Below are 23,271 nucleotides of genomic sequence, written 5' to 3' on the forward strand. Positions count from 1 at the left end.
CTGTATCCATTATTACCATTAATGAATTGTCAAATTATCAGTAGGCTACTGCTGAAATTTGCAAACATCTAGTAAACGCAAGGTGGCGATAGACAGCTCACAAACTTTCATGCTGAGAAACTGCGCCCTAACACGACTTTCATTTACAGGTGACAAATTGTGACATGTAGCTAGAATAGTTACATGATCAAGATATAATAAGCTATGAAAAGCTTTTATTGTCTTAGTTTTTTCTAAATGCATAGGTCTATATAGCTATAGGCTTTATGCTTTTATTTATTTTACATATTTTAGGCTATGTAATGTGCAGTTGTGTAAATGTTAGTGTGTGTTGTTCACAAGTTCAAAAGGCAAAAAAATAATAATAATAATAATAATTGAGGCGTGTCATTTTGATGGTTTGATTTGATTTGAATGATTATAGCCTGTATACATTCATCAGGACCACGGACAGAGAGAGAGAGAGAGAGTGAGAGACTGAGAGAGAGAGAGAGAGAGAGAGAGAGAGAGAGAGAGAGAGACAGGATTGGGGGATGTTAGAGGGATAACTGAAGAGAGAGAGAGAGAGAGAGAGAGAGAGAGAGAGGCAGGCAGGCACACGGGCCAGGAGCACACCGGTCGGACTCGGAAGTCGCGAGGATGGAGATCCGTCCGGACCGCTTTAAGGCTCAGGCAGGAAAAACTTTGGGGAAAATACACAGGTGAGGTATCTTTCTATCATTAAAGCGCGTTTGTACTTTTAAGAACTTTTCCTTTACTTGCTTTAAATTTCCCTCTTGGTTTCTTTTAATTAAAAAATAAATATTGCCCAGAGGTGATTTGTTGAAAAACATTGGAATTGAAATGCGTCGAGTTTATGTCTGTGACTGCATCTGACAGAACAATTAGAAACGTATTATATCAAGTTCATTCTAGCCAAAAAGTGATTGTGTTCCAGCCTATCCTTCTTCAAGATATCAGGTGCAAACGCTTGTCGTGACTGAATCTCAGTCAAATGTCTTCTTATGTAATCTGTTTGCACGTAATGCATCCACTCTGTCCGATTGAGAAGATTGTCCAGATGGATCAGATTAGTTCGAGGCTAACCCGGTGCCACAGACATTTGACGCTTGGCGTTGGTCGCTTTATCTCTCACTCTAGTATCTGTGCGCGTGAGCGAGTTCATATATCAGATGAACTTCATTATTCCACCTGAGCGTCAGGTAGTAGCGCGCATCACTGAACAGCAGCTCGCGCGTCCCGGGACACACACAAGCTCTGATTCCACGCACTAGTTGATGAAGCAGACCGCGCTCAGAGAACAGGAAGTCGTTGACCAAATTTGGTCTGTATACGTCATGAGTACTTAGCACGAAGCTTATTCGATTCAAAAGTTCCATAAATAAATAAATTAACAATAGGCTACTTTTATAACAATATTATTAATTTTAAAAATTGTTGGCTATAAAACACAAGTGTGTATGCGTACTAGAGGGGGGGGGGGGGGGGGGGGGGGGGGGGGGGGGCTATATAATTCTATAGGATGATAAAAAGTAGTAATTTATTTCAACAACTGAAATGTATTAGCCTATTTTAAACCTAATTAAGACCAGGAAGTATTTTGTCATGGCAGATTTGGCAGGGGAGCATTTTAAATACCTTTTTAAATCTTGTTAATTCGATATCTGTCTTAAGCCCAAATTCTTACAGGATGGACTATCCCAAAGGTCAAAGTACATCCCTTTCAAACAAGTTCTTGGAAAAATGTTTGATAACCACTATTGTTACTAATAATAGCCTACTAAAATAGCCTATGGATTGGATATTTTTCTATATTCTATAAAATAAATAGCCTACGCTATATTTGCGATGTAAACAGAGTCATGTCAACACTCACAGATGAAATTAGTTTTAGCGTTAAAGTTTTATTTTTAGTTTAGTGTTAAAGCGCAAAGTCTTTCATGAGATTTTAGGTAGCAACTAAACATTTAAATCCAGCTCCGAAATAGCCCGTCAGAAACACACACATACACACACACCCACACACAGCTGTCGGCCCTACAAATCCCTGAACACCCCCTCCCATCACTTCCTCGTCTCTCGCGCACACCAGTCAGCTCCGTCGTCTGTGCTGAGTGTGCTCGAGCTCGCGGGATTAAATGAAGGACAGCACGCGACTCCCGATTTTTTCGCGATGCTGCACGTGCGTAGTTTCCCTCTGGAATTGAATTGAATGGAACTTTTTGAATACAAAATTCTTTATTCTTAAAATAATCCAAGGCCTATCTGTGCAAAAGTTTGTGTTAAAAGTAAACTGCTGATTTGGATGCCTGACTCTCTTCTTTAGCTCTGAGACTCTGTGTCCCTGATAATATTTTAGAGAGAGCATCAGCAGCTGATTAATCATTTAAAGCTCAGCAATGCATCTCCTGCTCCTACTGTTTCACAGCCTCACACGCCAGCAAGCAATACACTTCACACCTGCAGTTTTCCCTCTGTCATCCCTATTCCATCTCTCCACCTCAACTCTTCTCATTCTGACATTCCTCACGGAAGAACAGACGCCATTTCAGCCCCGTGGAATTTTTATTTCTTACAAAGTAAATTCTCTTAGGCATATTTTTCACTCTCACAGTTTATTTGGATATATATATATATGCATCACTGGAAAATACTTTAGTTTTTCTTAAAAATCATTAACGTTTTTTTCCACAGATGGTGTGTTTGATAACATTCTGTGATGGGAATAAAATGGCCAACTTTTGTCTTGCAGTGGATAGTTTCATAGATTGCAGTTTGTGTATTGAGGATACATAAACTGCAAATCATATCTTAACACTTGGTGAATAATTGGACAAAAAATTACAGCTTTTTTGAAATAACATAATTAAATATTATGTTTACAAGTAATATTTATTGTGATTTTCTTTTTTTTTCACATTATCATTTCACAGTATCATTTTTCATCTCAAACAGGCTCTTTACACTTTAGTCTCCTTGGTAACCAAGTTCACTAACTTTTGATAAAATGTTATTTGTGATGCCACAAGTTTAGATTATCATAGTTGTAAAATGAAATAGTTAACATTAGTTACTATGGATTTTCATATTTTAAATATGAATATTTAAGTTTTTCTGATTCCAAGAGAAACATTTAGGTAAAACTTAACAACAACAAAGAAAGAAAGAAAGAAAGAAAGAAGCATGCATTTAAAAATATGGCATGTTCAGCTAATGGTGCTAAGGTCATTTCTCCTGTACTGTTTTTCACCCACAGATTTTTATTCTTGTTTGTCGTTTGCATTTTGCATGTTCACTAGGCTGCTTATCTGAAAGCATGTGAAGGTCAGACTGCTGGGATGTGTATAAGTTTGCGTGTGTGTGTGTGTGTGTGTGTGTGTGTGTGTCAGGAGGGGGGAAGTATCTCCCCAGGTGACACGGTCCCACTGAGACCCAATCTGTTCAATAGACGCAGGGGAGGGTCAGAGGAGTTTGGCATAAAAATCATAGAACAACACTGATGGTAGAACAGAAAGAAATGTGTATGGGAGGGGGTTAGAGATTTGTGTATCAGTTTTACTCTGTTACCTTTATACAATGTTATCAGAATTTTTCATAAAATTAACCAAAAGTCAGAGAGGCGGCTAGATTCAGAACACCTTTCCATACTTGAAACGACAGTGGAATAGTGAACCAGGATCTAAAAAGGACAGAGCAGAGTTGTAGTGATGTACAAAGAGAGAAGGAGGAGTAGGGGGGGTTGGGGTTGGGTGAGAGAACTGTAGGATTATGTAATTTTTTTTTTTCTGTCGTGCCTTCATCCTCTTACATCAAGATTAAATGGGAAAAAGTGCATGTGTGTCAATGTATGTTTGGTGTGTTTGTGAGTAATAGACCTTTGGTGTTAGCAGAAATCTACACATCTCACCTCTGAACTTATTGAACAATGTATTGAACAATGCAATGTGAACTTGGATCATGGTACAAGTGCATGATCTGTAATTTTCAGTGAGTTTTTTTTTTTTGTCTGCAGTGGTCACATGGTGTAACACATTCATAGTAAATATGATATTGCTGTTTGGTGACGTTGTTGAAAATTATGTACATGTTGACAAGTAATAATGCTGTAAAAAAAGTTGAAAGAAAGTCTGTTTAAAGTTATAATAAAACTTTAATTATTTATATTTTTTAAATAATTTGTAAAACTTATTTAATTTTTTTTTTAATTAAAATATTTATTTTAATAAGTTTAATTATGGCCAATCCAATAAGATGATTACATATGATATATACAAATTATAACAATGCAATTTTATATTCATTACTCACTGGCTAGGCTAAAATCGCATACTCTCCGAGTCGGTAGTTCTTTTGAATAAACACTTTGTGGCCATTAAAAAAGTATGTTCTATGTAAGCTTATGAATGTACAACCCCAAATCAATAAAAGTTGAGACATTTTCTAAAATGCAATAATATCAATAATCTGTGATTTGTTAATTCTCTTGAACATTTACTGAACTTACAAAAGTAAAAAGAAAAGATTTTCAATGTTTTCACTGACCAACTTGATTGTATTATGAAAATGTAAACAATTTTGATGTCTGCGACACTTTTGCCAGTTAAATTGGACTTATTTTACAAGATGTACAATAAGTCTCTGGTGTCCCCAGAATGTATATGTGAAGTTTCAGCTCAAAATACCTCACAGATCATTTAATATAGCTTGTCAAGTTTGCCCCTATAGGTGTGAGCAAAAACACGCCGTGTTGTGTGTGTCCTTTTAAATGCAAATAAGCATTTCAGAAGAGGGCGGAGCCTTAACAATTCGTGCTTCAGTTGCTCAACAACAACAAAGCTGGAGAATCTCACGCAGACAAAATGAGGATTGTCAGTAACGATGTTCAGCCTTACATCGTTCAAACCAGAGTCGGACACTGATGGAGAGACTCAGGAGGAAGTTACAACTTTTAGAATGCATCTGGATGTTTCTGAATGGTTAGTTGATAAATGTATGTAGTTGCTGTGGAGTTGATCGTTGTGAACTCATCGACTAGCATGTGCCGTCATGTTAAACTTTTTGTGCAAATCCAGCATTGAATTGACCCTCATTTAGGAAGCAGTTTGGCGTAAAGTGACGGCATGGAAACAACACTCTACTGAGGCCAACATGGCCTCACCCCCTTTGTTGTGTGTTCCCAGAGGCAAGGTTTATGTAAATATTGGGGTTTGTGATGTCACCAACCCAGGAAGAAGCTTGTTAGCCATTTGTTATAACGTTAGTCCTTAAAAAAGCGATTTCAGTAAAAGAAAATATTTCCCTTTGCATTGAATTTTTAGCATCGTAACTTTGCAGATTTTGTTTATGCTCAAACATTACTAAAGTTAAAAAAGTGAAATCATGATCAAGGACCCCTTTAAATAAAGGTTCAAGAGAATTAACAAATCACAGATTCTTGATTTTACTGTGTTTTAAAAAATGTCCCAGCTTTTCTTGATTTGGGGTTGTAGATGTACTACATTCAGTATGTTGTCATTTTTATGTGACCTGCCAGCATCAGTTGCATCTTCCATTCACAACTCCTCTCCTGTGGCCTCATGGAATAGTAAAGTATCCATTAGATGCGGACTTCAGAATCTCCTCGGAAGTAGTAGGTCATCCAGGTACTTTTCGCCTACAGTTATGAATACATACTACTCTTTTCATATAGTGTTTTACATGCACTGTATAGTATAGGGAATTATGCATATTCGTATGCAGCCAATATTCAGAAATCAGTAGGTGAAAAATACCTATATGATGTACTACTTTCACCAAGCTTCTGAAGGACACTTTAATACAAGGCCACAGGAAAGTTGTTGTATTCAGTTTTTTCAATGTTTTTAATTATATTAAACTATTTCCATTTTAATTTTAGTTAGTTTTAGAGCTTTTTTGGTGTAAATTTTGTTATAATTTTTTTTAAATAGTTAAATATTTAGTTTTCATACATTTTTATTTTTTTATTTTTTAGTTTTATTTTATTTAGTTTTAGGTATTTTAGTACTTTAAGTCAAATGAGAAATGCTGCCTTGGCAACTATAGCTGAAATCAAATAAGTTTAAGGTTTTTTTAATTTTTATTTTATTTCGGTTAACGTTTATTTTTAAGTAACGAAAATGTTTTTTTAGGGTTTTAATGTTAGTTTTAGTTTTACTTAATGATAAACTCTTTATAGAAAATATTTTTAATGGTCAAAAAATCTAATTTTTAAGAGGCAGGGCTGATGGGAAAGTGAATGTGATGTACTTGAGAATCAGAGCATGCTGACCTTGATATACTCATTTTGTGTGGAGAGTGTATAATATGCATATGAGATCAATAAAAACTATTAAACATATGCTGAGATAGTGCTGTTATAATGATTATGCAAATGTGTATGTATTAGAGGTTATGATAAAACTTGGCTGTTGGTACCCATGTAAGATATTTATAACATGCTGACGTAGAAGTTCATACTACCGGACAGGATTCTGTGAGCGTGTTTGTGTCTTACCCACATAAAGTGTTTGTTGTAGCAAAGTTCTCATACCACCCCCTTCTGCGGTACACCTGTCTCTTTGTTAGACGGCCTAAACACACACACACACACATAGAGGTCAGCTGGTGCGTCATGAACCGTGGAATGAGATGCAGAAGTGCATGATCTGTAAACCCTTTTTTTTTGGGTCACATGGTGTAAGATGCAGATAAAGAGAAAGAGCTAAAATACTCCATAAAATAAATATTAATTACAGCCAACAGTCATTCTCATTAGTAGGTAGCATATGTGCTGCTGTTGGCTGCAATCTGTTTTTAACTAGCTTTAACCTTAATTACACATCTTCCTGAGTGAATATGTGTGCGTTAAATTGTGGACAAGCATGCTCCTCCCCTCTCTTTCTCTTTTTCCATCTCTCTTTCTCATTCCACTCAGTCATTCTTTTTTTCCAGCTCATATTTATCTCCGGAAGTCTATAATTTCTGTAATCCTAATCTGAGGGTGGGGCTACAGATTATCAGTGGATAAGAGATGGAAGGGAGAGACTGAAGGGGAGGGACGTGTATGAGTCACGGGTGCGAGAGGTTTTAGTTATAATTGAAACACATTGCTATTTTCCACGAGACACCCTTTTTAGTTTCACATTAAAATACATTATGGCTGCTGAATTAATCTGCTCTCTAACATGCAAACACACATATGCAGTCATCTCCCGCTCATTTCTCTTCTTCACTTTCTGATTGTATGTTGTTTGAGGTTAAAGGGATTATAAGGGATCTGCTTTTGTAGGAACAGTGACAGAATGAGAGAAACAGAGAGAAAGAGTACAGAGAGAGAGAAAGAGATTAATATTGTGATACATGTATATGAGATTTGTGGAGCTCAGAAGTCGTTCTCTGTAGGCTATTCTATTTTATACAACTGTTATTTATATATATATATATATATATATATATATATATATATATAATATACCCTCATGTCACGATTATTGTGATACTCCACGACATAAGGTAAAAGGTTAATAAAAAATGTTTAAACTGTTGATTTAAATGCTAAATCTGGTATTACATTGGGAGTGGAAATTAATAGGCTTGGACTTGGTGCTGGTAACCCAATGCACAGGACACCAGAATAAAAATATTCATGATTCTGAAGCTAAATATTTACTGGTAACATAAGACATTTGGCATTATCAGGACCCACAAATATTCCCTTATTGCATTATTATTTATTATATTCAACATTATATATAGTAGATTAATTAAGGATTGACACTAAGACTCTGTAAACTTGAATTTTTTCTCACACAGTAATTTTAATTTTTGCAACATATTGTTGCATTTTTTTATTGCACTTGTGGTACGATATATTGTTACACCCCTAATATATATACATATGGCAGTCACATGGCAGCAACTCAATGCATTTAGGCATGTAGACATGGTCAAGATGATCTGCTTTGAACTTTGAATGTTGCATATGGCTGGGCTGAGTATTTCAGAAATATCAGATCTTCTGGGATTTTCATGTGCAGCCATCAGGGTTTACAGAGAATGGTCTGAAAAAGAGAAAATATCCAGTCAGTAGCAGTTCTGTGTCGGTGAAAATGCCTCGTTGATGCTAGAGGTCAGAGGAGAATGGCCAGACTGGTTTGAGCTGATAGAAAGGCAACAGTAACTCAAATAAGCACTCGTTTCAACCGAGTTCTGCATGACACATCGAACCTTGATGCAGATGGGCTCCAGCAGAAAGAAGATCACACCAGGTGCCACTCCTGTCAGCTGAGAACAGGAAACTGAGGCTACAATTCACATGGGCTCACCTAAATATTAAACAATAGAACATTGGGAAAATGTTGCTTGGTCTGATGAGTCTCAATTTCTACTGCAACATTCAGATGGTAGTGTCAGAATTTGGCATAAACAACATGACAGCATGGATCCATCCTGCCTTGTATCAACGAGTTCAAGATGATTGTGTAATAGTGTGGGGGATATTTTCTTGGCACACTGTGGGCCTCTTAGTACAAATTGAGAGTTGTTTAAACGCCTACCTGAGTATTGTTACTGGTATATACTGATATATGACCACAGTGCACCCATCTTCCAGCAGGATAATGCACCATGTCACAAAGCTCAAGTCATCTCAAACTGGTTGCTTGAGCATGACAATGAGTTCACCGTACTCAAATGGCCTCCACTGATCAGATCTCAGTCCAATAGAGCAACTTTAGGATGTTGTGGAATGGGAGATTGGCATCATGGATATGCAACTGACAAATCTGCAGTATCTGCGTGATGCTATCATGTCAATATGGACTATGTCTGAGAAATTTTTCCAGCACCTTGTTGAATCTATGCCATGAAGAAGGCAGCTCTGAAGGCAAAAGATCCAACCCAGTACTAGCAATTATTAGCAAAGTGTACCTAATAAAGTGGCCAGTGAGTGAATATAAGTGTGGGATTGGCAAAACATTTCTGAAAGAAGTAATTTATGCTTACTAAGAAGACTGCATTTACATGAACAAAGAAATACACTAAAAATAGTGCAATGTACTGTAATGTACTGATAAAACAGAACAATGTAATTTAGTCCTGTGAAATTTCAGCTTCATTACTCCAGTCACATGATCCTTCAGAGATGATTTTGGCTGATTTGACAGATTTGCGACTCAAGAAACGTCTAATTATTATTAGGGTTGGAAACTGTGATTAATTTTTAGTAATAGTAAATCGTATTTTTATATATATATATATATATATATATATATATATATAAATATTACATTAAATACACTGAGTGTCTATGTAAAGGACAGATTTAATGGTGAGCATATAGATAATCTCTGCATTCATTTTATCTGCACATTAAATCCATATATTTATTGTAAGCTTCAGAGCATATGTCTGTGAAAGTGTTTGCTTGTGTGCTTGTATGTATGCGTGTTTTTATTGGCTGTAAACGCTGTAGACAGGTTGCATACCCAGATGGTCTCTCTTTAGGTCTCTGCTGGACTCCCATGTACTGCTATCCAGTGAGACACCTCATTCTTGTTCCATGTCCTCTCTCCCTCTGTGTCTTCCCTCTGCATCCCGCCTGGCTTTAGGTGTGTATGTGATGTAGTTCTATGACCTATGAGGGTTCCCTAGTAGTGTATGCGACTTAATTTCCTAGCTATATATGAGTGAAACGGCTTCTCGAACAAGAAAAAATGCAGGGCTCCGACTTGACTTATTCATTTGAGAATTGATTGGATGTTTGTGGTTTACTATTGCTGTGATCTCATCATGTGAGTGACAGGTTGTCCTGCCCTCGTGCCAGTAAATACATCATCAGAGAGGAGAAGAGAGGCTCATCAAAATCTGAAAAAATTATATGCACACATAATTTTTTAATAATAAATATTCTGCAATATTCCATTAAAAAACAGGAATCATATATTTTGATTTCATGCAATGTAATAAAACATACAGTTCTGATCTGACTTATGAAATATTTTAATATTCAAAAGTAGACTGAATTTTTCCTATCAGTAACTTTTTGGCTTGATTCGTAGTGGGCAGAGATCAGGGGTCTCATTTATGAAATGTTGCACAGAAACGGTCCTAAATTTGATCTTGCGGTCATTTCTCAGATGTGCGTACACACAGAACGTAAAACGAGCGTACGCCTCTCTTTCAGATGTGAAATCTATAAATCGCAAATGATCTTGAACTTGCTGAATGGTTACACTTCTTTGCGATTTAAACGACAGCTAATTAATATCATTTACATATAAAAGATAAACAGTCATCATCCAAATCCTTTCATTTAGAATGGTGAGCTGCAAGAATAGTTTAGACCTGCAGTAATCTGACCAGGAAAAGTGCGTACGTCTGCTCAGACCCTGACGTAGCGCTAAGCACTTTTCCACGTCAAAGACCGTTTTTATAAATATGAGCGCTGGCGTGGATTTAAGCGTACGCACACTCTAAGACCAAATCCGTGCCCCCTGACTGATATCCAATATTGACCTGGTTTAACCCTGTGAGGAGACACGAACTATTATGACTGTGTCCTTGAGTAAGACACTTAACCTCAGATTAATCTAAGACTCCTCGTAATATGTGGCCTGAAAATTACTTTGGATAAAAGCATTTTTGACCTTTTGACCCTCTAAAAGTATTATCACTAATCAGAGCCAGTTAATTTGAATATGTATTATAATGTTTTTATATGAATTGAGAAAATCTTTGCACACTGTTACTTGTACACAACTTATATTGGCCTTATACTTTCTGCATCCACATCCAGACTCCTCGAGAAACGTCAGCAGAATGGCGAGACGATCGAGCTGTCAGCAGAAGGTCGTCCGGAGCTGGTGGAGGAGAAGGAGCTTCCCGTCGTGGACTGCACGTGTTTCGGGATGCCACGCCGTTACATCATCGCCATCCTGTCAGGCCTGGGCTTCTGCATCTCATTCGGCATCCGCTGTAACCTGGGTGTGGCCATCGTCAGCATGGTCAACGACCACACGGTTTACTCCGGGAAGAAACCTGTCATAGTGGTCAGTATCAGTGCTGGAATTCAACTTAACAAATAAAGAGCATCCACTGGAGTTTAACAAAATTAATATGAAGAGTGGACGGGAGTTATTTAAAATCCAAATGAAGAAATATTGGGCATTTTGGGGTTTATTATCAGGCATATTTTAGGCATTTTTTGTTGTTGTTGTTTTATTTAGCATACTAATAAGATGCATTCACAGATTTATAAGAAATTAAGGTACAACAACAAATAGCCTACAGCCAGTTTGATATGCTATATGAAAGATTTCTAGCTTTTAGAACAGAAAGTATACTGTCAATATCTAAATATATGCATAAATAAATATATGCAAATCAATTGAGCCCCCTTAAATCCCAGTTTATCATCATTAGCCAGTTAATGGCGACCCAGTTTGCACTGTGAGAGGGGATCAGCTTTGCTTAATTCCCTGTAGTATTTCATCAAAAAGTGCAGCAAAGCAATTTAGCCCTGCAGGGGTCTGTTACAAAAAATGCACAGAGAAATAAGATTTTTAGAAAATGATAATGATAATAATTATTTTATGATCAATTATTAGTATTATTAGTATTAAATATTTTTATTTTATTATATTAGGCTACTTTATCTTTTACTTTTAGTGATTACTTTATTAATTATGATATTTCTCTCTTTTCTCACATTCCCTCCATACTTTTGTTTTTGCAAATGTAACAGAAAAAGAGATGTTTCAGGTTATGTGATGCCTTGAAGAGTGATGTGTAATCATTTTCTAATACACAAGCAGTGCACTTTGAAATATTCTCAGCTTTTTGCACAGAATGCTGTCGAATATACGTTGGGTGAGAGGAGTTTGTCTTTCTTTTTTTCCTCTCAGGCTGCTCAGTTCACATGGGACCCTGAGACAGTGGGGATGATACACGGCTCGTTCTTCTGGGGTTACATTGTCACGCAGATCCCAGGGGGATTCATCTGTCAAAAGTTTGCTGCTAACCGGTAAGAGTCAGATTGTCACAAGGGCTTTATTTCAGTAACTATGTGGGGTTTGAGTCAAATGTCCAGTTACACAATTGTGTGTGGCCTTTTGCATTGGCTGGTGTGTCATTGTGGCAACTTACCCCATATATTATGACAAAAGACCAGTGTATGTTCAGTTAAATTCAAATAAGATTTTTTTGACCCTGGTGGAAATTATTATAAGCTATTTTGAAACCTACTTAAAAGACTTAAAAGGGTTAGTTCACCCAAAAATGAAATTTCTGTCATTAATTACTCACCCTCATGTCGTTCCACACCCGTAAGACCTTCGTTCATCTTCGGAACACAAATTAAGATATTTTTGATGAAATCTGAGCGATTTCTGTCCCTTCGTTGACACAACTACCACTTTCAAAAGTTCATAAAGAAATCCTGAAACTAATCCATATGAGTTAAACGGTTTAGTCCAAATTTTCTGAAGAGACTTGATCGCTTTATATGATTAACATTAAAGACTTAAAAACCCACTCTGAGATATTTTATTGTGCCTCGTGTGTGTTTGGTCTCAGGGTGTTTGGCTTTGCCATTGTGGCCACATCGACACTGAATATGTTGATCCCAGCAGCAGCTAGAGTTCACTACGGGTGTGTTATCATGGTCAGGATCTGCCAGGGCCTTGTGGAGGTATGCCATCTGTGTGCATGTGTGGATTTGTGTGAATTTGTGTCAGTCTGTAGAATTAGTGTATTATTTATCTAAAAGCATAGCATCGTGTAAGGAAGGTTTTGTTACCATTACATACACATTAATTCATCTTATTTCTCTACTGAAAGGGTGTGTCATATCCTGCATGTCACGGGATTTGGGCCAAATGGGCTCCGCCCCTTGAAAGAAGTCGATTAGCAACAACAGCATTCTGTGGTGAGATGTCAATCATTTGAATACATGAAATATATCAAACTTACAATATTATCAGCAGAATTTAGTTTGTGATTATTTGAACCTTGAATTGAGTTTTGATTCTGTGAAAAGCTGAAATTGATGATAATGTTAATAAAAGGTACTAATAAGAAGAAGCATACTAAGAACTGTATGCTGATGTCTGTATGTTTTAGGTTCATATGCCGGTGCTGTTGTTGCAATGCCTTTGGCTGGAGTCTTGGTCCAGTACACCGGGTGGTCCTCAGTGTTTTATGTGTACGGTAAGTAGCATACACGTCATTTAATTATATATAATATTATTTAATATTCAATTTTTATTTAATAAACAAAGCAAACCATGACATTTTAATATACAATATATAATATACACTGAACTTCAAATTTGCCAGAAATTTTATTCAGCAAGGATGCATTAATCAAAAGTGACAGTGAAGACATTTATAATGTTACAAAAGATTTCTATTTCAAATAAATGCTGTTCTTATTAACTTTCTAATCCACAAAAATATTAAGTGTTTTCAACATTAATAATAAATGTTTCTTTAGCAACAAATCAACATAGAGTGATTTCTGAAGGATCATGTGACACTGAAGACTTGAGTAATGATGCTGAAAATTCAGCTTTGCCATCACAGGAATAAATTACATTTAAAAATATATTCAAATAGAAATATTGTAATAATATTTCACAATATTACTGTATTTTTGGTCAAATAAATACAGCCTTGGTGAGAATAAGAGACTTTCAGAAACATACAGAAAAATAAAAAACACCTTACCGACCCCAAACTTTTGAACAGTAGTGTGTATACATAATATATCATTTTCATTGTATATGATAACTCTTATTGCACTTTTCTCTTTGTCTCACAGGGAGTGTTGGGATATTCTGGTATCTCTTCTGGATTTTAGTGTCCTATGAAAGTCCAGCTGCTCACCCTACCATCACACCAGAGGAGAGGAAGTACATTGAGGATGCCATCGGGGAATCCGCCGGCCTGGTCAACCCCCTGCAGGTACAAACACAGGCTTTATTTTTCTCTCTTAATCACTCGTCCACACATTCCCCCTCTTTCATACACACACGCACGCACACTAAATCCTCTCTCATTTCTCATCTCTAACTGCTGCGTGCTGCACTGTTCTGGATGTGTTCGACCTCTGGTTTTTCACTACCCTGCAGAAATTTAAGACTCCCTGGCGGCACTTCTTTACCTCGATGCCAGTGTATGCCATCATCGTGGCGAACTTCTGCAGAAGCTGGACCTTCTACCTGCTCCTCATCAGCCAGCCTGCTTACTTCGAGGAGGTGTTCGGCTTTGAGATCAGCAAGGTGAAACACAAACACTCAAATTAGACATTTTCATGATGATACAGCGGTGTTTCTCAACTGATGGGTTGCAGACAAAAATAATCAGATCTGTTGTGAAGGCTTGCTGAAAACAGGAAAATTACAATTGCATATATAAGAAAGCAACCTATAGTAAATAAAGGTTGAAATCAGAACAAACATGTTTTTTGTGCTGCTGATAATTTATCATATTTTTGGACCTATGAAGGTAATATTAATGGATTTCAATGTTTAATTGGTAACAATTTATTTTGATGGTCCCTCAACAGACATTCTTACGGAAGAGGATTAGGGCCAAGCAATAATAAAAAAATAAAACCATCTCGAGATTAAAGTTGTTAAATTTCAAGAAAAAACTTGTTACATTTCGAGAAAAAATTCGAAACAAAATGTTGAGAATAAACTTGTTAAATTACGAGAAAAAACTCGTTAAATTTTGAGAAAAAAGTCGAGATAAAATGTTGAGAATAAACTTGTTAAATTACGAGAAAAAACTTGTTAAATTTCAAGAAAAAAGTCGAGATAAAATGTTGAGAATAAACTCGTTAAATTACGAGAAAAAAACTCATAACATTTTGAGAAAAAACTCGTTACATTTCGAGAAAAAATTCGAAATAAAATGTTGAGAATAAACTCGTTAAATTACGAGAAAAAAACTCATAAAATTTCGAGAAAAAACTTGTTGCATTTCGAGAAAAAATTCGAAATAAAATGTTGAGAAAAAACTCGTTAAATTTCGAGAAAAGTCGAGATAAAATGTTGAGAATAAACGTGTTAAATTACGAGAAAAAAACTCATTAAATTTCAAGAAAAAACTCGTTAGATTATGAGAACAAATTCGTTAAATTATGAGAAAAAAAGTTGTTAAATTTCGAGAAAAAAGTCGAGATAAAATGTTGAGAATAAACTCGTTAAATTACGAGAAAAAAACTCATAAAATTTCGAGAAAAAATTCAAAATAAAATGTTGAGAAAAAACTCGTTAAATTTCGAGAAAAGTCGAGATAAAATGTTGAGAATAAACTCGTTAAATTACGAGAAAAAAACTCAAATTTCGAGAAAAAACTCGTTAGATTATGAGAACAAATTCGTTAAATTATGAGAAAAAACGTTGTTAAATTTCGAGAAAAAAGTCGAGATAAAATGTTGAGAATAAACTTGTTAAATTACGAGAAAAAACTCATTAAATTTGTTGAGAATAAACTTGTTAAATTACGAGAAAAAACTTGTTAAATTTCAAGAAAAAAGTCGAGATAAAATGTTGAGAATAAACTCGTTAAATTACGAGAAAAAAATCGTTAGATTATGAGAACAAATTCGTTAAATTATGAAAAAACTCGTTACATTTCGAGAAAAAATTCGAAATAAAATGTTGAGAAAAAACTTGTTACATTTCAAGAAAAAAGTTGAGATAAAATGTTGAGAATAAACTCATTAAATTGCGAGAAAAAAACTCATTAAATTTCGAGAAAAAACTCGTTAGATTATGAGAACAAATTCGTTAAATTATGAGAAAAAAGTCGTTAAATTTCAAGAAAAAAAGTCGAGATAACATGTTGAGAACAAAGTCATTAAATTATGAGAAAAAAAATCGTTAAATTATGAGAACAAATTCGTAATTTAACGAATTTGTTCTCGTAATTTAACGACTTTTTTCTCATAACGAAAAAACTAGTTTTTTCTCGAAATTTAACAACTTTACTCTCGAGATGGTTTTATTTTTTTATTATTGCTTGGCCCTAATCCTCTTCCGTACATTCCACTAACTATAAGTAACTTTGCATTATTCTACTAACCCTAACGTAACAGTCTACTAATACTCTAATGAGAGTTTATTGACATTGAGTTGCAAAGTTACTTATTGTTAGTAGAATATCTAATTATTCTATTGAAAAAGAACAATTAAGAACAATTTTATTTACTTTTGATAGACAGTAAAAAGTTTTAGTAAGTAAAAAATAATGAAAACCAATTGAGAACCACTGCTCAAGAACAGGCGAAATTTAAGTCTACACTCGGATACAATGTAGTACTGTGCACCTGGATTAAAATGTTTTGTTCAATAGCCACTCTTTTTGTTCCTTCTGTGGCTCAGGTGGGGCTGGTGTCTGCACTTCCTCATTTAGTCATGACCATCATTGTGCCAATCGGAGGACAACTGGCCGACTACCTGAGAACACACAATTTAATGACTACAACAAATGTCCGTAAACTCATGAACTGTGGAGGTAAGATATAGACAAAATGATAAAGACAATAAAACAACAAAAACACATTGAATTTCACTCAAACATTTACATTATTTACTCAACTTCATGTTGCTCCAAACCTGTGTTTTGTTTATTTATTTATTTTGTATTATAAGACCAACAGCATGACATGAGCCTGAATAAATACCCATAGTATGACAGAATTTCTATTTTTGGTAAACTTCCCCTTTAAAAAGGATAAAAATATAGAATCCAGCACACAAAGTATGTTTTAAACAACAGAGTTAGAAACTGTGTATGTGTGTGAGTTGCATATTTTGCTCTGTCTGGTCCTGCAATGGCAGCTGGGCCAATAATCACTGAGGCATCAATGCATGACACACTCACTCTCTCACAATCATCTGCACATACAACATTCAAACAAACCCTACACAGAGACACATGCACCACTGCATCCGAGAAATGGATGGCACAGGGCTCAGGTATACAGACACGGGTACATGAACCAAAGTGGTCCTTGTATGTTCTCTTTAAATGAGTGAGGGATGCTTCCTTATTCAATAGACAATACTGTTGTGTGTGTCTGTGTGTGTTTTAGGGTTTGGCATGGAAGCCACTCTACTCTTGGTTGTTGGTTTCTCACATACCAAAGCAATGGCCATTTCTTTCCTTGTACTGGCTGTTGGCTTCAGTGGATTTGCAATTTCAGGTTAGTAACAGCAAAGAACTTCATTTAGCACTTCCATTCAGAAGTTTGGGAAGAAGTCTCTTATGTTCACCAAGGCTGCATTTATTTGATTAAAAATATAGTAAATACAGTAGGCTAGGCTAATATCATCTCAGGGATCTTCTGTGGAAGCCTTTTTCTGTAATTATAAGAAAAAGTGACCAAAAATAAAAATCACATGTAAGCAATAAGGTACGAGAGGCTGTGCTGTATCATGAATAAGTCCACTTCGCGTCGTGCCTAACAACGCCCTTCAGCCGTGACTTATTCACGATACAGCACTAGCCTCGAGTACCTTATTGCTTTTTATAAAATGGTTACCACACAATACAAATATTAAAGCCAAAAATATATATCAATGCAACTTTAATGAAGTAAACTTTCACTAAAAGCCTTCCTTCCACCAGAAAAAAATAGTCCCTGATCATGAACAGCAGCAGAAGTAACATTATTAGGCCATTAGATGGCAGTAAAGACTGTCTTTATGAGCGTGTCAGTCAGTAGTGAAGATTTTTATATTGAAAAGACTGAATTGTTGTGAACACGGAACAAGACGCAACTGATATATGCTTTGACTAGCGCTGTCAGTCACGGGAAAACCCCTTAACTGTTAAAAGGACAAGATAATGCATTAGACATTTAAACAGATTTTTTATTATGAACATAGGACTGACCTGAAGGAAAATGCTAAATCTGAATGCAGGTAATAAACTCCCTGACTCGATTTCTTTCTCACAATACTCTTCTACATAATACAGTAAACTTCAATGAACAATATCAACTGAGAATGAACAGTTTACGTTGCTAAGAGTGGTTGCTAAGGGTGTTGTGTAGTGAAACACAGAACCGTTGGGTGAAGCGGTCATAGTCGTGTTTTATCGTGAATAAAACACAGCTATTGACCAATCAGAATCAAGAACAAGAACTAACCATTTTATAATATGAGATATAAAGTCACAATTACAAAATTTAAAGTTACATTACATTTCAAGAAAGTTACATTGAAAGATATTAAGTCGTAATTATGAGAAATCTAGTTGCAATTGTAAGATATAAATTGACAATTTTAGATGTTTTTGTTTAGATACCTGTATGACAAATACTTTTTCCAGACTTCTGCTTACATTCTTTCCCTCTCAGGGTTTAATGTGAATCATCTTGACATTGCTCCACGTTATGCCAGTATCCTGATGGGAATCTCCAATGGAGTGGGAACTTTGTCAGGAATGGTGTGTCCTCTCATAGTTGGAGCAATGACCAAACATAAGGTACAAACAAATAATATCACACAACCTTCACATGACAAATAATTGATTTGTACTGTTGAATTTATACATTTTAGTATTCATTAATTAATTTATTGTTTATTTTTCTGTAGACTCGTGAAGAGTGGCAATATGTCTTCCTAATTGCAGCACTGGTGCATTATGGGGGTGTAATATTTTATGGTATGCTGTGTTCAATTAAAAATAATGCAAACATGTCGAAATCTCTTTTAGTTCACAAATAATTCTAAATTGCTTTTGTCATATCTCTCATAAAATGATGCATACTTCTTTTGAATATGCTCCCAGGGCTCTTCGCATCAGGTGAGAAGCAGTCATGGGCGGATGCTGAGAATACCAGCGAGGAGAAGTGTGGCATTCTGGGAGAGGACGAACTGGCCAATGAAACGGAAGAGCTGTACAGGACTGGTGGACAGTACGGAGCTATAAACAATCCGCATGCTGGTGGTCCGAATGGGGGCGGAGCTGGCGCTGGGGCAGGATGGGTATCAGATTGGGATAAAACAGAAGAATATGTTCAACCAGTTGGGACAAATAGTTATTTATATGGTGGAGAAGGAGAAAGAGAGCTCACATAGTGGGAAGAAACATATAAGTCTAAAGAAATAAAGATCAATACAGAATAAATGAGTGAGTGAGTGAGTGAGTGAGTGAGTGAGTGAGTGAGTGAGTGAGTGAGAAAAAGAACAAATGCATTTCCAAACTGATAATGAGATTATGTGATGATTGTTCTATAAACATACACAATAAAGTGTGTGTGTAGATGTAAGTTTCTTGTGCGTCAGATTGAGAATACAGTGGTGCTCTGTTAATTATATGTTCAGTATTTTAGGCTTCCTGCCAAAATCACTGTAATGCACTTAAAATGACACAGCGATATTAGACATGTTCATGGTTGTCGTGTACGAGTATACAGTAAATGAGCTTCTGTGTGTGTGCTCATGGTGAGTGTGTGTATGTTTCCTTACTGTGATCACTTCCTTTTGTTTTATCCAGTGCTTTAAATATGGTAAAAGGGTTCAAGCAAATCTATGGATGTGTAGACATTTATTTGATCATAAGGTTGTGCACTTATACACAATATTCTTAAAGGGACAGTCGCCCAAAAATAAGAATTCTGTCATTAATTACTCTTTCACAAGTCATATGTTTTATATGATATAATTTCAGGGTGAGCTGTTCCTTTAAAACATTACTGAATGTGTTTGTGAGTTTAAACGACCCAGATCCTCATCATTGGGTCAGTGCACAAGTGATCACAAGCGTGTTTTTGTCCTCTGACGTACTATATTACTCACATACACACATTTTCATAAGCTTACATGCACACACACTTTCAAAAAAATCTGTGGGTGAGTCTGTTTTATGCACGTTCAAGGTTTGCTTATATTACTGCCAGGCTCATTTTTAATCATTTATACATTTACATTTACATTTATGCATTTGGCAGATGTTTTTACCCGAGATGTATACATGGTAACCAGTGATTTTGGCATCGCTAATGTCATCTTCTGCCATTTCAGTTAGGCTACGTGAATGCCAAGAGTCCAAATATATAGACACGCACAAACACAGAAATATACAAAATGCCATGCAGGTGAATTTCAAGGTGAAAGTGCCGAAATTTTGAGTTTCTAGATCTGTGTGAGAAATGAATGGGGCTGTAGTCTCAGCATATGCAGATTTTTCCTCATCATGTACATCCATTTAGAGGCTATTCAGTCAGAGCGCAGTATGAGTTTAGGTAACCAATCAGAGACCAACATTAGGGAATGGAGAGAGGATGATGGTAAATTAGTGACTCTGATTCTGACACATAATCGGATGTTATTCTACTTCACGTGTTTGTATTTTGTATTCGCGCTTCTTTCCTAAACATTTAATTTGTTTCTTTCTTATTTTGTTTGACTAAATGTTACTTGACTTGTCATCAAACAACAAAAAGATTAAAAAAAAATGAGTAGAGAAAAATTATATATTGTAAAAAAAAATGTGTACAAATTGTATATGTGAAAACTCCCTGTGTACAATAAAATTAATTAAATGTATAAATGGTGTATTATTTATTCATTGCACTAATGACTGATCAAACAGGCACAGGACACTGCTCTAGACAGCAGACTAAGCAGTGTGTTTTTATGAATCTGCTTTGTAAAATAATTAAAAAAAAATCAATTTTTCCCCACCAGCATCACTTTGATTACTTGCTCACGTGCACGCTCATCAGTTTTTCTGCTTATACCTTTATTCATCTCTTCTTTCTCCCCTCCCTCATGCTCCTCTCCATCCACAGAGGGCATCTGCTGTCCTCTAATCTTTGCCTAAAATCACCAAGATAATCCCTCTTTCCATCTGTCATTCGGAGAGAGGAAGTACAAGAGGGATTTGTGTTGTGTTGAAACTGACATCTAGTGGTTAAAACGAGTAAACTCTAGCTAAAATGAGTGACCAGATTCAGATTCAAGTAGATTTGTGGCATGGTAAAAGGCTTTGCATTGCCAAAGCATTGTTAAAAACATACACATTTATACGCAATAAAAAAGCTGATATAACAATAAGATGGAAAAGGCAAAACAGTATAGACCTACAATGATTTGTTTTATTACTGTACACAATTATTTTTTTTTATTTAGTATTTTTTATAATTTATCGTTATTATTATAATTATTATTTATCAAATTAGAGTAATTTATTATATTTTGCCAACTGACTACGCTAACCCTTGGTTAAGTTCTTAATCATTCTAATCCCTTAAACCTCTGAGGAAGGCATTAAATTCATTCATTCAAAAATGAAATTTCTGTCATTAATCACTCACCCTCATGTCGTTCTACACTCGTAAGATCTTCGTTCATCTTCAGAACACAAATTAAAGGATTAGTTCACTTTCTAATTAAATTTTCCTGATAATTTACTCACCCCCATGTCATCCAAGATGTTCATGTCTTTCTTTCTTCAGTCGAAAAGAAATTAAGGTTTTTGATGAAAACATTCCAGGATTTTTCTCCTTATAGTGGACTTCAATGGACCCCAAACGGCTGAAGGTCAAAATTACAGTTTCACTGCAGCTTCAAAGCGTTCTGCGCGATCCCAGATGAGGAATAAGGGTCTTATCTAGAGAAACCATCGCTCATTTTTTAATTTTTTTTTTTACATTTTATATGTTTTAACCACAAATGCTCATCTTGAACTAGCTCTCTTCTTCTCTATTTGAATTCCTGCAGTGTAGACGCTGCTAAGTGTATTACTGCCCTCCACAGGTCAAAGTTTTAAATTAAACTGTCATATACAATATGCTAGTGCAAGTATATTACAATTAGTTCAAAGTTTGACCTGTGGAGGGCAGTAATACACTTAGCAGCGTCTACATTGCCGGAATTCTAATAGAGAAGAAGAAGAGAGCTAGTTCAAGATGACCATTTATTGTTAAAACTTATATAATTTATTTATTTATTTATTTTTAAGAAAATGAGCAATGGTTTCTCTAGATAAGACCCTTATTCCTCATCTGGGATTGTGCAGAACGCTTTGAAGCTGCAATGAAACTGTAATTTTGACCTTCAACTGTTTGGAGTCCATTGAAGTCCACTATAAGGATAAAAATCCTGGAATGTTTTCATCAAAATCCTTAATTTCTTTTCAACTGAAGAAAGAAAGACATGAACATCTTGGATGACATGGGGGTGAGTAAATTATCAGGGAATTTTCATTTGAAAGTGAACTAATCCTTTAAGATATTTTTGACGAAATGGCTCAGGCCTCTATAGATAGCAATGCCAATGTAAATCTCAAGATCCATAAAGCTACTAAAGACATTTAGTAGCTTTATGGATAGATAATTTAGATATTTTAAACAGTTCATGTGAGTTCAGTGGCTCAACCTTAATATTATAAAGTGACAAGAATACTTTTTGTGCGCCAAAAAAACAAAATAACAACTTTTTAACAATATCTAGTGATGGCCAGATTTCATAACACTGCTTCGTGAAGCTTCGAAGCTTTACGAATCGAATCACCAAAGTCACGTGATTTCATCAGTTTAGCCGTTTGATAGGAGATCCGAGTCACTGAATCGATTTGTAAAGCTTCATGAAGCAGTGTTTTGAAAAGTCGTTTTTCTTTTGGCACACAAAAAGTATTCTCGTCGCTTTATAACATTAAAGTCGAACCACTGTACTCACATGAACTGATTTAAATATGTTTTTAGTACATTAATGGATCGTGAGAGAGGAAATGTCATTGCTTTGAATGCAGGCCTCACTGAGCCATCGGATTTCAACTAAAATATCTTAATTTGTGTTCTAAAGATGAATGAAGGTTTTACGGGTTTGGAACGGCATGAGGGTGAGTAATAATGACATTATTTTCATTTTTGGGTGAACTAACCCTTTAAGTAACAACTAAATGACAACGGTAATACAATATTATTATTCGTAAATCCATTGACAGTCAAACTAAATGTATATTTTATGTTCTTTCAAGAACATATTTTTATTTTATGTTCTTTTTTAACTAAGTGAAACGTTTAGCGAAAACATTATACCTGTATGAACGGATCCAGATTACCTTTGATCCGTTTGACGTTCATTTCTGTCCTTAATATGTCAGACGAATCTGACTGGCTCATACTCATGGGGCGGGACATGATGGAGAAATTGGAAAGAGGCATTGCACTACCATTGGTCGATTCGCACTTCCGTTTATTCCTCGCCCAATAGAGTTTAAAAACCCGACGGGCCGGCTATATCCCAT

At 35.6% G+C, this 23,271-nt stretch overlaps 1 protein-coding gene and 1 long non-coding RNA gene across 2 annotated transcripts; one reads left to right on the forward strand and one right to left on the reverse strand.

Annotated features, from left to right (window-relative positions):
- The first annotated feature begins 560 nt into the window (after positions 1-560).
- slc17a7a (solute carrier family 17 member 7a) lies at positions 561-19,187 on the forward strand. The gene is made up of 13 exons (XM_048209123.1): positions 561-701; positions 10,796-11,048; positions 11,904-12,022; positions 12,574-12,688; positions 12,838-12,925; positions 13,120-13,206; positions 13,820-13,962; positions 14,130-14,279; positions 16,392-16,524; positions 17,105-17,215; positions 18,374-18,501; positions 18,612-18,681; positions 18,808-19,187. The coding sequence occupies exons 1-13, from the start codon at positions 640-642 to the stop codon at positions 19,095-19,097; spliced, it is 1,749 nt and encodes a 582-aa protein (XP_048065080.1). The 5' UTR covers positions 561-639; the 3' UTR covers positions 19,098-19,187.
- Positions 16,047-23,270, reverse strand: LOC125279460. The gene is made up of 3 exons (XR_007187390.1): positions 23,063-23,270; positions 20,762-20,871; positions 16,047-16,466 (listed from the first exon to the last, which is right to left on the reverse strand). It is a non-coding gene; the product is annotated as an uncharacterized LOC125279460 (long non-coding RNA).
- Position 23,271: the final 1 nt, after the last annotated feature.

The sequence above is a fragment of the Megalobrama amblycephala genome, linkage group LG1, assembly GCF_018812025.1.
Source record: "Megalobrama amblycephala isolate DHTTF-2021 linkage group LG1, ASM1881202v1, whole genome shotgun sequence".
In the NCBI taxonomy this organism is placed as follows: Eukaryota; Metazoa; Chordata; class Actinopteri; order Cypriniformes; family Xenocyprididae; genus Megalobrama; species Megalobrama amblycephala.

Excerpts from the sequence above, each read along its gene's own strand:
- slc17a7a (XM_048209123.1), top strand. The coding sequence starts at position 640 with ATGGAGATCCGTCCGGACCGCTTTAAGGCTCAGGCAGGAAAAACTTTG. Across the intron at positions 11,049-11,903 it reads GGAAGAAACCTGTCATAGTG|GCTGCTCAGTTCACATGGGA; the intron begins GTCAGTATCAGT and ends TTTTCCTCTCAG. Across the intron at positions 13,963-14,129 it reads GCCTGGTCAACCCCCTGCAG|AAATTTAAGACTCCCTGGCG; the intron begins GTACAAACACAG and ends ACTACCCTGCAG.